This window comes from Lytechinus variegatus, chromosome 2 (genome assembly GCF_018143015.1).
Source record: "Lytechinus variegatus isolate NC3 chromosome 2, Lvar_3.0, whole genome shotgun sequence".
In the NCBI taxonomy this organism is placed as follows: Eukaryota; Metazoa; Echinodermata; class Echinoidea; order Temnopleuroida; family Toxopneustidae; genus Lytechinus; species Lytechinus variegatus.
In genome coordinates, this window is record NC_054741.1 from 62,277,224 (window position 1) to 62,290,684 (window position 13,461).

The 13,461-nt window shown below is 38.2% G+C and overlaps 1 protein-coding gene across 2 annotated transcripts in view; it reads right to left on the reverse strand.

Annotated features, from left to right (window-relative positions):
• Window positions 1-13,461, reverse strand: part of LOC121408568 (FACT complex subunit SSRP1-like) — a 45,439-nt gene that overhangs the window by 17,523 nt on the left and 14,455 nt on the right. The window contains exons 14-15 of one of the 2 annotated variants that reach the window (XM_041600082.1): window positions 13,165-13,460; window positions 11,624-11,771 (exon numbers count right to left, since the gene is read on the reverse strand). In XM_041600082.1, coding sequence (XP_041456016.1) covers window positions 11,624-11,771; window positions 13,165-13,460 — 444 coding nt within the window. Of the gene's footprint in view, window positions 1-11,623; window positions 11,775-13,164; window position 13,461 lie in introns of both variants that reach the window. The other variant, XM_041600081.1, reaches the window with a different exon arrangement.

Sequence of the window (13,461 nt, forward strand, 5' to 3'; positions counted from 1 at the left end):
CAAATGGAAAATTTCTATAAAATCTACTGACTTCTTAGCGATCGGTTTATGTGACCCATGTCAGAATAGCAAGGTCTAGATCTATCACATTGTGCTAGCATTTAAATAGACTTTCAATAAAATTGCTATCCATGAGTACACGATACCCTTCACGTTCCCTACAATTGAAGGGGGGGGGACTTACTCATACTAACCAGCAAAAATAATGTAAATATCAAATGGGTATTTTTTTTTGCCAATAGAGACATGTACAATAATGAATGTTTATGAGTGCAATGGACAGAATACTTCATGACGTGAAATGATCCATTCATTGAGGCGTAGCCGAGTTAAATGGATCATTATTTCATCTTTCACCGAATGAAGTACTAGTATTCTGTCCATTGCACGATTGAAAAAACATTCATTATTTGGTTTATATGACACAGAAAAAGTGATTTTTTTTCATATGAAATTATTGAATTTCGATGCAAAACATGCTCATGCAGTGCGAGTTTGGTCTGTTGATTGTTACGTCATTACAACATGCACACTGCTGGTGCATAACTACAGTCTGGTGCGCGAGTACAATGGAAAAAAATCGCATGGATCCAAAATTGCACGGTTGATGACGTCATTGCAAAATGGGCTGAATAAACGATATCAAACAACCAATCAAATCACAAGGATCTATCTAGGTGTCCTATAATATAAGGCAGTCTACTTTTCTCAAATCTGGACCTGACTATTTGCCAATAGAGACATGTACAATGCATTTTAGTGCACCAAATACATTAGAAGTCTTAGAACGGAGGAAAGGGGGATATTTCTGAGTTTGTGGGGGCGTCGTTGTCTAGTAGTTACGACTCTCGTCTTTCAATCAGAGGGACGTGGGTTCGAATCCCAACCATGGCATGTTTTCCTTCAGCAAGAAATATACCCACATTGTGCTGCACTCAACCCAGGTGAGATGAATGGCTACCTAGCAGGATTAATTCCTTGTTGAATGCACCAAGTGCCTGTAGCAGCTGGAGCTAAAGCCAGGGGTGATATATAGTGCCGCATTGAATAGGCAACTAGATAATCGGCGCCTCATAAATGCTATATTATCATCTGTATATTAGTTTCTCAGTATAATCTTCATTTTCATTCATGTGACTGAGATAGACTTGAGTCAAGTTTAAAAGGAAAGGCTCTAGAAATATTTCAACAAAGTATCAATTCAACCCATGGAAAAAACTGCAATTTCAAGTTTTTTTTTGGGGGGGGGAGGGGGTGGGTCAATTGATTTACACCTGTACCAGTTGTTGAGACTGCCCATACCTACAACTTGGCGAATCCACCAAAAAAGCAATATTTGAATGGACATTCTCCACCTGCTAGGGAGTGTTCCAGTTAGTTTTGTTCAAGGACTTTTTGTTTGTGTTTAGTTACATATTGAATGCATAGTAGTATTGTAATCTCTGAAAAAAAATATGGACAAGACCTAAGTCTAAGAGTTTTAAGAGAGCGGTAATAAAGCCAATGTTTAGGGAGAGAGGGGGTATGCATTGATTAAAAAAAAGAAAGATCTCAAACAATACTGTTCTTTGATAGCCAATTAGCACTCAAAGACACGTCTTCTTGAGAGCACTTAAAGACATCAATTAACCGGTTGCTAACGACAATATAATCTCATAATTCATATCAAATCAGACAAAACAATAGAGATATTCTTTGTTGCTTTTTATGTGTATCAATCGTATCACATCCCTTGAAAAGCCTATTTCAAAGCATTTGTATTCAATACTTGAACGGAATAGACTTTGCGACATTTGGATGAAATTATTCTATATTTTGTGTACAGCAATCTGAAATATCTATCATGGTGTGCTTTTCACCCTACATCAATGCACGACACAATTCCTAACCTACATGTATCTGATCATTTTCAAAGCAACAAATGCCATAATCATTTTTTCAAACACATAATCATTTTTTTCAAACAATCTATTTTTCTCAAAAAATCTCTCTGTGAGGACAATAGTATGACTGAAACCAGGTACTCTTTAAGTCAACTGACACAAATTCCACGGGCACAAGGTCCAGCATATTGTTTTGCACCAATTGTTCTTTGTGTGATAAGAACAAAATATCACCGCTGTTAAGTATACAACAGTCTTTAATTTCTTAAACTGACCCATATATTTTGTGGTTTCAGGTGTGCGGATCAGACCATTCTCAATCTGCATACAGAAGGATATCAAAAGACAATGATGTCAAGCCTTGCAAAATGAAGATCTCTATCATGGCGAGGATGGTTTTGTGGTAAATGTGTAACAATGGCTATGTTACTTCCCTAAAACATAGAATGAATTGTGCAATGATTTGTAAATTGATAGATTAAATATCCAGAGACCCTAACAAAAATCTTTTGTCACGATTTACTGGGGAATGTTGCAACATGGCTGCAGAATATTGCAAGCTTTCTAATCTTTATCAATTATAGAAATTCTAATGCCTTTTGAAGAAACCAGTGGTTTTTATATTTGAACTTGACATTGCAATTTACAGCCATTCCTATTAAAAAGTAAAATTATTAAGCATAGGCCTAACACCAGTGCTCTGGTGATTTATCATTACATATTAGAATTCAAAGAAAATAAGCTTTTTCAATCATATCTGAACACCATTCCCAGTAAAGCACATGGTTAATCACATGATTTTCGTTATACTGACAATGAATTTGTTATGTTAGAAACTCCATACAATGTTCATGTATTTCAGCATTAAACTTCCTTTTAGTCCTGGGGGCTCCCAAACATTACTTTCTTTTATAACCCACTGGCCTTGCTTGATTTTGAAACAATGGGTAATTAAAATTCAAGAGCTTGTGTTTCATATGATTACGTACACAGTAGGTGGTTTCAGACCGCCTCGAAGTTCGCCAGTTCCAGGTATTCTCTGATCGGGAAATTTACCCCGATCAGAAAATACCAGGTATTTTGGTAATGTGAAAGCAAACTACGCGTAATCTCCCCGAAAGAAAATACCCGCTAAATAGTAGGTACTTGGCGAAATTACGAGAACTTTCGTGGGGATTTTTCCAAGGTCGCAGGTATTTTGGCGATGTGAAAGCAAATTACGGGAACTTTTATCCCAGCGTGTCGTTGGGCGCGGCGGCGTGGGTGGCTGCTGGGCTAGAGATTTTGAATCTCCCGCCTTGCCTGCTTATCAGACCACACTGCGCATGCTCGTAACTTCGGGAACTTATCCCGAAGGATGTGTTTCGGGGCGGTGTGAATGCAGGAATAATTAACGGGTATTTTTTAGCCTTAAAAAGTTCTCGTAATTTAACGGGGATTCTTGTGATCGAGGCGGTTTGAAACCGCCTAGTGTACACAGGGCTTGGAAGTTGGGGACAAAGGTCATGCTTTGTTTGCTTTTTTTCTAGTTGAAAGAGGCGATTCACATCTAAGATAATCCCCATCAACCTAAAGGTTTTAAATTTCGATAACATTATACTTCTCAGAACAATCTTAAGATTATTTGTAATAAAGATGCAATTAGTGGGCTATTTTATGTGATTCTTTTCAAGATTATAATCCCTTGTCAACTTTTTTATTCACAATGCACTATTTGATGAAATTACATATATATAATGTACAAGTAATGGCATTCCCAGGTTTTTGCAACAGTTAACCTATTTACAGTTCTAAAGCTTATTTGATATACATTAAAACAAGCATCCTGAAGTTAGCATGCTCTGTAAGCAGGGCTCCACACCTACCCTTTTTCTACTGGTCCAACTTGTTTATGTCGGACCAGTGGATACCCAGTTTTTCAATTTTTACTGGCCCAAACCTAAAATTTACTGGTTCCCCAAAACACAGAAAAACATGAAAAAAAGTGAGTTTATTTTGCTGTCTTTTATACCCTTTCTTGCCCCCAACCCCCCCCCCCCCCTACACCTAAACAGTACACAAACATGCACACACTCACACACCAAAAACCATTTCTCAATTTTGGAGAGCCATTTTTATAATTCACGAAAGAGGAGAAAATATTTTTATCAGTTTGCTATACTTTTTACTGGTCATGTCAGAGCAGTAAATCTGGCTATTTCTGAAAAGGTACTGGCCCGACAGCAATTTTTACTGATCTGGGACTGTCGGACCAGTGCCATTGTTGCGCACTGCTGCAAGCCTTCGTGTAGGTCACATTGAGCCAGGCAAAAAAGTATTTTTTTTTGTCATTTTGGGGGCTACTTTTCATATCCTTCTGCCGAATTCTGCAACATTAAGCTTTTATGTTGCAGTGAATAGGGAGTTTCCTGAGCTCATTGAATAAAACATTTCCCAGGGCTCTTTACAACACTTTGTCATTTTATTTTCTTCCCTGCGGTAAGAAAATAATGGTAATGCCAGCCAGAATATAACTTACAGCACGTGACACTGGCACCGGTCCGACGGTCCCAGACCAGTAAAAATTGCTGTTGGGCCATTAACTTTTCTGAAATAGCTAGGTTTACTAGTCCGACATGACCAGTAAAAAATATGTCAAACTGATACAAATCATATTTTCTCCTCTCTTGTATTAAAAGTTATGTCTCTCCAAAATTGAGAAACAGGCTCTCATGAATTATATTGTGTGTGTGTGTGCTGTTTGTATGTATTTTTTTTTTTGGGGGGGGCAATAAAAACAATAAAAGACAACAAAATAAACACAAGTCTTTTTTATGTTTTTCTTTATTTTGGGGACCAGTAAATTTCAGGTTCGGACCAGTAAAAAATTGAAAAACTTGGTATCTACAGGTCCCAAATGAACAGAATGGACCAGTAGAAAAAAAGGTTTAGTGTGGAGCCCTGAATTATAACTACTTGAACAAATAAAGAGAAACTGGTTGAGTCTTAAGATTTCTCCCAAACTGAACTGGCAAGATTGAGCATGCCTGGGATTACTGAGAATCACTCCGAGAAACAAACTACATTTACATAAACAGGTCTCTAGGTTGCAGATAAAGCAGAATATAAATACCCTGCATCACAATGTTCAGAGTGACAGCATGGGAAATGTTTTGTTTCAAAGTGTTCTGGATAAGATTAAAATGGAGAGAGGTTTTTGTCTCATTATCACAAATAAATATTAGGATGGAAACATTGTGTCGGACAAAAAACATTGACAAGAGACATTTTCCCATGATTTGTTGGTGAGAAACGTAATCTCTTTAGAGCCCCCTAGGTTGAAACAATTAAACTTATTCAAGGACAAAGTTCTCCATGAATATAAATATGGGAACATTTTCAGATGAGGAAGAGTAGTACAGGAACAAAATGATCAAAAGGAGAAGTGCATAGACATTAAGAAAAATAAAAAATGAAAAAAAAGAAAAGAAAAAAGGAGCATTATCACATTAAGGGAAAAGGGTAGGGTGGGAATAAAAGCAAGAAACATGCTGTGTTGTGCAATTTAAATGTATTCCCAGCACTAGTATAATACTGCCTATCCCCCCCCCCCTTCTCTAAAAGAATTACTTCCCCCATAAATTGCGTTACCAGGTTGCACGGGCCTAATCACAACTGGCAGGCCATAGATATTCATTCGAGCCAACCCATTGCTCAATTTTTAAATTTGATATTGCTGATTGACAAAAATGAATGAATATGACTGACAATCTAACACTGATTCTAGGGAGGGTACCTACTGAACTTACTTTTTCCCAATTGGAAAGATATATCACCACTATTGAACTATATTTTTACTGGCGGAAGAATTAGGGTCATTTTACTCTCTCAAGTGATGAATTTGGTCCCGTCAGGTGTAGTCTTCATAAATGCTGATTTATTTTTAAAATGAGCCGGTCGAGGTACCCTTTTCTGGACAGATATGGAATGTCAGACATTTATCCTATCCACTGGTACTAAACATTCAACCCTCGAATTTCCTCCTTATTTTTTATGAATTCTTTTTAAGTGCCACTTTAACACACGAGTCTATGGGAAATGAATTAGGCCTGTGAGCCCACCAGAAATGTCCTGTTGAAATGTACCTTCATTCACCACAAGTTGGCGCTAGTGCATTTTTTTTAATGTACTGTACATGAGCATTTTGATCTAAAATATAATAGTCTAGTTTGCAGAAACAAGAAACAAAGTCCAGTTATTCAGTGGCGTACCGTGGTTCACGGCATTGGGGGGGGCACCAGCAAAAATTTCGGGGTTTTTAATGTACTGTACATGAGCATTTTGATCTAAAATATAATAGTCTAGTTTGCAGAAACAAGAAACAAAGTCCAGTTAATCAGTGGCGTACCGTGGTTCACGGCATTGGGGGGCACCAGCAAAAATTTCGGGTCACTTAGGGAGCGCGCGAAGCGCGCTCAGTTGTCAGGTATACTGACCTAATAGAGATATTTTAAGGACATGCACTGCCATCAAACGAATATGTATCTCACTGATTAAATAATGCGAGCGCGCAGCGCGAGCTGAAAATTTTTGATATTGAGGGCTAAAAATTGACATTATAAGCAAATTGTTTTGTAATCATGATACTTAACTGTCTTGTGAAACAAACAATGCGAGCGCGAAGCGCGAGCTAAAATTTTTGTATATACTGACCCTAAACAAGGAAATTTTAAGGATTATATTTTAGAATCCATTAAGAGTATAAATATCTCACCATAGTCATCTCATGCTAGTGCCATCCTTTGCTGATTTTGTTAGAATTACATCTAAACACAGTCATGAAGCACCTTTGTAGTCATGTAATCATGATTACATCTTACTAATCATGATTAGTATAGATCATACGTATCTTACTAATCAAATACTGCAAGCGCAAAAGCGCGAGCTGAACATTTAGGAAATATAGACCTGAAGAGGGGCATTCTAAGGGTTGTTTGTATGAATTCTCTAAGACCCTACGTATTTGACTAACGAAATGATGCGAGCGCGAAGCGCGAGCTGAAATTTTTGTATATATTGACCCCAAAACATGGATATTTCAAGGACTGTAGTTACGAATCCATTAAGTCAGAGTATACATATCTCACCTTAGTCATCTAATGCGAGTGCCAAGCGCTTGCTGATTTTAGTAGAATTACATCTAAACACATGGAGCACTTTTTTAAGTCATTGTAATCATGATTATCATACGCATCTCACTAATGAAATACTGCGAGCGCGAAGCGCGAGCTGAAAATCTAGGAAATTCAGACATAAAGAGGGGCATTCCAAGGCTTGTTTGTAGGAATTCACTAAGACCCCACGTATTTCACTAACCAAATGATGCGAGCGCGAAGCGCGAGCTAAAATTTTTTGATATTCAGATCAGAAAAATTGACATTTTAAGGACTGATTTTAGGAGTTCATGAAGAGCAGAAATCTCACCAATCCACTAATGCGAACATTAGCACGGACAGGAAATGTTTTATATTAAGACCTTAAAATAGGGCAATAACTTTCAGTAGTCATGAAAAACAAGGATATATCACTACTTAAAACAATGATAACTCTAATTGCGAGGAAATATATTATTTTGTTGTATATTGATTTGAAAATGGGAGGCTTTAGTACAGCAGTTGTATATCTCTCGTTAAAAAGTCTATGCGAGCGCCAGGAACAATGAAGACACAATTAAGCAAATAATGTTTTATAAAGTTGTGAAAAATGCTTCTTATAACATAATATAACACTATGATAAACAACAATTTCCTCTTTTCCCCACTACGTTTTTCTTCCTTTTTCCCTCTTTTTCTCCTTTTCCCCTTTTTTTTTTTTTTTTTTTTGGCCAGCCGATTGGGGGGGCACGTGCCCCCCCCCATGGCCCCCCCCCCCCGTAGTTACGCCACTGCAGTTATTCATACGAGAGCAGTCAGAATTTTCAGACTGCAAGAGAGGAATCAGAATCATGTACCATAACTTCTCCAAACTTGAAAACTAGTGCTAATCAACTCAGGATCCACTTCTTCATTTAAAAGCTAATTAGGGTATGTGCCTGCAGACCAAATAGAGTCACCCAAGTAGGGCACGCTATGCTGATACTCTCATAGATTCAGACACCTGTTAAGTCAATAATTAGGGTAAAGAGCAATTGACTTTTATCCTTGAGCTTTTCCAAATATCCACATGAGATACAAATAAAATCCAAGCCCTGAACTTTTGGTAACCACACAGAAGGAAATGAAAATTCATTCAGAGCAGCATCAAATGGAAATTCCAAATATTAGTCTGGAATATTGTACCCTTTTCATAAACCTATCCTCCAATTAGCCGCCTAAGAGTAATGCGGATAATTCAATAAAAATTGCGTTCATAAACTCCGAAAATAAGCCGCATTATTTTTACGAGCGCCCGTCCTGAAAAAGGCGGATAATCGCCATGACAACTGGACCGCCCCCTCCGATGCAGTTGTGTTGGAAAAGGGTGACCTTGTGACCGCACCATGGCAATTATCCGCATTATTTGGAAATGCGTTCATAAACTCAAAATCTTATCCTGATGCCGCTATTATGCGGATAATAGCAGCATCAGAGTAATGCGGATAACTCTTGTCCTCCTCCAATTTTACGACCAAATTATGCTGCTATTAGCCGCCTAATTCATAGTAATTGGGTTTATGAAAGGGGTATTGGTATGTTGGTAAAGGGCATGTACTGAAATCAGGAATGTACGCAAACTGTACAAAATACAGTGCATACTAGTTCAAGTGATTAGGGTATTAGTTTTAGTATCAACAGTTAATATCCATATAGGTCAAATGAAGTCTTCAATGAGAAATAAATGTTTTATTCATTACTTTTTTTTAATTGAGCATAATACATTCCAGGTGCTGTTTCATACACAACCTGTGACTATGGTAATTTTGGCATTATAGCAACTGCCATATGGGAACAGGGCTCAGCATGCACTCCATATCAGAGCCCCGTCTTACTGTGTTTATGCTTCCATTGCGAGGACAGAATCAGCGATTCAAAACGCCGATCATAAACGTGGTTCTGGGAGTGCTGTTTATGCTTAACTTTTCAGAGCAAATCGTGATCTCCAGCTGGCTTCGCATCGTAAAGCGAGGTCAAATTGGGCGCGCCTTTTTTCGAAATTTTTTTTCTGATTGTTGTTATTACGTGGAGATAACATGGAGCAATACGACTGTATTTGCCCGCGGATTTTCATCTCACCGGAAGCATGTACCAAATGACGTCATTTAAACACGTTTACGATCGTGGTTCTGTTTATGCTTCCCCAGAAAGCCTGATTCTGGTCAAACGACGTTTACAAACGCACCTTTTTGTGAGTTTACGATCGGCGTTTTGAAACAGCGTTTAAATGAAAGTAAGCATGGACGCAACCGTGTTTTGGACTAATCAAGTTTGGAAACGCTGATTCTGGCCTGAAAAGTGGAAGCATAAACACGGCCTAAAATACATGTTTGTTCAAAATATTTTCTAGATACCGTAAGATGTAATATTCATGCATTCACTGTTTTTATGACAATTCTGTATGCTTCTCTTTGTTTTCAAAGGACATATGGTAAATTTCCTAAAGATAACATTTTGACATTGATGGATTTCCATACATTTGAGATTGATTGGATCAATCGTAACTCTTTTTTAAGACAGGGCCCATGTCTTCTACAATTAAAATACCAATACAAACCCCAGTTGAATAATTTCATTGCGAAGTGAGGGGGAAAAAAAGAAGTGGGTAGGGGTGAGCATTTTTCAGTAGCATTTTCCATGTATGAAAGCAAGCACTAGTAATATCCCCCTAAAAATGTCCGTAAAGTAGGAGGTAATTTTCCTTAAAAAAAAAAGACTCGGAGGAGTTTTTCTAAGGTTGCTGAGAGATGAGATCTTTTGATACAAGAGGAATGCAAGTCTTGATGTAGGCTCATGACTATGAGTACTTCATCTTATTCAGGCAGGTGTCAATGTGGAAAATCCTTATCAGGCATTTTGAGGCCTTAACAAGTTCTCAAAATTTATTTATTTTGATTCATTTATTTTTCTTGATTTATTGATTCATTTATTTATTTGTTCATTTATTCATTTATTTATTTTTTTCATTTATTTATTTATCTTTTTAATTTTATCTTTTTTTGGGGGGGGGGGGTAGGTATTAGAGTGTGTGTGGAACCATCCTTTGTAAAACCATTAATACCATAATGGTAGACATGGATACAAATTTGAAATGGCAACAGTTGACAATCTTGGGGCCTCATCAATTCACTCATCCAATCACAATTAGGGTGTGCACAAGTAGATACACTCAATTACAATTGCCAAGCCAAGAAGGCTTCGAAAGAATATATTTGGACCACCTTAAACAAAACAACTTGCTTGACAAACCATTCATGAACCAGGAAATGAGAGGATATAATTGGGGCTAAATGAATTTCCTGGCTTGACGCAACACAGTAGGTACAGCCTGCCAATATAGAGGTGATTGTACTTTTTTAACTGAGGGAACGTTGGCATATGGCAACCTTTCACTGTAAAAATCGAGAATCCCTGAAACATAATTAGGAATTAATTTGTGTGTGTTTTATTAATACACAGTATCATCAGCCAAAATGTTAACTCATGACATTTTTTTAAAATGCCAGACAGTTGGAATCATTTTCCTTTAAAATAGGAATAATTGGCACTGGTAATTGTGATAACTGATACCCATTTCAGTAACTTGCTGGTCCAGCCAGACCAGTTCCGGGCAAATTCGTAAAATTTTGAGTTCATGAATGCCACGTGCTAATATAGCCCACGCCAGACCAGTGCTATTTTGATGCTGCTATTAGCAGCACCAGACCAGCGCCTGTCATTATGTGCCCGCGTACTTGAATGGGTGATCGTAAAAGCAGCGCCGCTCTGCAATGTAGTAGTTACTGAATGTTATGATGTGGACTATTTTAGTGCGAGTCTGGTGCAGAATAAAAAATCATGAGTTACTAAAAACAGTATCATTAGGTCAAAATTGCATATAGGTCTACACCCCGGCTCCTCTGAAACAATTACTTCCTTAAATTGGTGATCACATGGAAACATCACTAATTCAATACAGGCTTCAAATCAAATACCAAAATATATGTTTATGTGAGTTAGTTTCCATGAACATTTGTTTTTTGTATATATTTGTCATAATTAAAGAATGATTGATACTTGCTGGTTTGATTTGGTTTAATGAAAATGAGTCACTTTGTTCAAGTCACATTGCTTTTGTGAACTGCTGATGGTGGTGAAATTCTGCTACAATGTCATACAATCTATTCTGTAGCGTTGTTCTTCTTAACCACCACTATCAACAACACCAATAATCAGTACATCACAATCATCATCATCATCATCGTCATCACCACCACCACCACCATAATCACCACCATCACCACCACTATCATCATCATCGTCGTCATCACCACCACCATCATCATCGTCATCATCATCATCACCATCTTCATCATGATCCTCATCATCCTCATCATCATGATCATCATGATGATCATCATCATCACCATCCTCATCAAAATCATCATAATCATCATCATCGTCATCACTACCACCACCAACACCACCACCACCACCATCCTCATCATCAAAATCATCATAATCATCATCATCATCATCACTACCACCACCAACACCACCAACACCACCACCATCATCATCATCCCATACCTCTTCATCACTGGATGATTCTGATTCTGAGATGTATTCCTTGCTCTTGTAGTTTCCTCCGGACCCAGCACTTGACTTCTTGGGGCTAGGTGACGTCTTCTTGGATTTAGACTTGGACTTGTCCGAGCTTGACTTGCTCTTCTTTCCACTACTGAGGATAGAAAACAGATAGTAACAGGCATTTTTTTACATCTATCATCATCATGTAAAATAATCTGCTTGGTTCAAAGTGTGTCATATTATAAAATACATGTACAACCCATGCATTGCAGAACACATGCATGCAATCTGTATAGTAACGTCACATGTTCAAATTCATCCTTAGAGATTGGTCTTCCACAGCGTACTCAACATCATGTAATTATCACTCTCTTTCAATGTGATTACAAACGCTACAGTCTTCCTGGGAACTCACTTGTAGTTATACTGACTATTCCATGGAGACCTGGGGGATGTTTCATGAAAGTTGCCAGCTCTGACTAAATGGTCAGTGCTGACTATTCAAGTTAAATCCTTGGTTTTCATTGGCTAAGAAGCACGGGCCTCTGACTGTTGCTATGGTAACTGTCAGAGAAAGACAACTTGTCAGTGCTGACAACTTTCATGAAACGGACAAGAGTTCCTCTGTTGGTCAAATGCATGTGCATACTTTTGCACCATATAATATTCTATTCGAAGGTGCACAAGGAATATAGAGTTTGGATAGGATATACTTGTCAGGCATGTAAATCAGATATTTAATGGCTATGTGTATATCATCAGGGGGTGTTTCACAAAGATTTTAAGTTTTGACTATAAGAATTCCCAGTTGCACAAAGTTACCAGGGCCCCAAATCAGGCAAAATTGTGAAGACTGACATCTTTGATTTACAGGCATCCAAAATGGAGATTTTTTTTTTAAATGTCTGTCCACAACAAACTGAGCCCTGTTGTATAAAAATGGTATCTTTGTTATCCAATATTAACTCCTCTGAATGATATTCTTAACTCAGATTGGCTGTTTAGCATTGTTACCATGGTAATTACCATTGAAATTTACTGTAATAGTAGCTTTCATGTGATGGGACCCTGGGAAGCATTTCATAAAAGAACTTGTTGGACGTTACTTGTCTGATGGTAAGTCTGCGAATCTGACAAGTCCTGTTAAATCAGACAGTTTCCATATTAACAGTGCCTCTAAACCAATCAAAATCAAGGAAATTTTTCACATCTGACAACTTGTTGGACAACCGTTTCATGAAAAGACTTGTCAGATGTGTTATCTTACTGACAAGTACTGTTTTATCAGACAGTTACTATGGTAACAGTGCCTCTCAGCGAATCAGAATCATGGAAAGTTGTCAGATCGGAAAACTTGTCAGATAAAAATGTTGATGAAACGCTCCCCCAGGGATTCTGATTGGCTGAGAGGCACTGTCACTAGATGGTAATTGTTGGATAAAACAGGATTTGTCGGATGAAATGTCCGACAAGTCCTTCCTGAAACACTCCCCAGAAGTTGAAGAAATGCTTGGATCCTGATTACACTCGTAGGAACTCACCTTCCGGATTCCACTGCGGGTTCGTATCCTTCCTCGGCAGCTCTCTCCCTATACTCTGCCATCGCCGCCTCGTACTCCTTCTTCTTCTCAGCAGCGATCTCATTCCACTTGGTCTTGTCATCCAGCTTTTGCCACAGTTCTCCGGCTTTCTTGGTCAGCTCCACGACGCTGATGCCCGGGTACTTCTCTTTGAGCTCCTCTCGCGTCTCGTTGAGCCACAGCATGTACGCGGTGGCCGCCCTCTTGGGTTTGTTGGCATCCTTCTCCTTCTTCACCTTCTTCCTTGGCTTGTCCGAC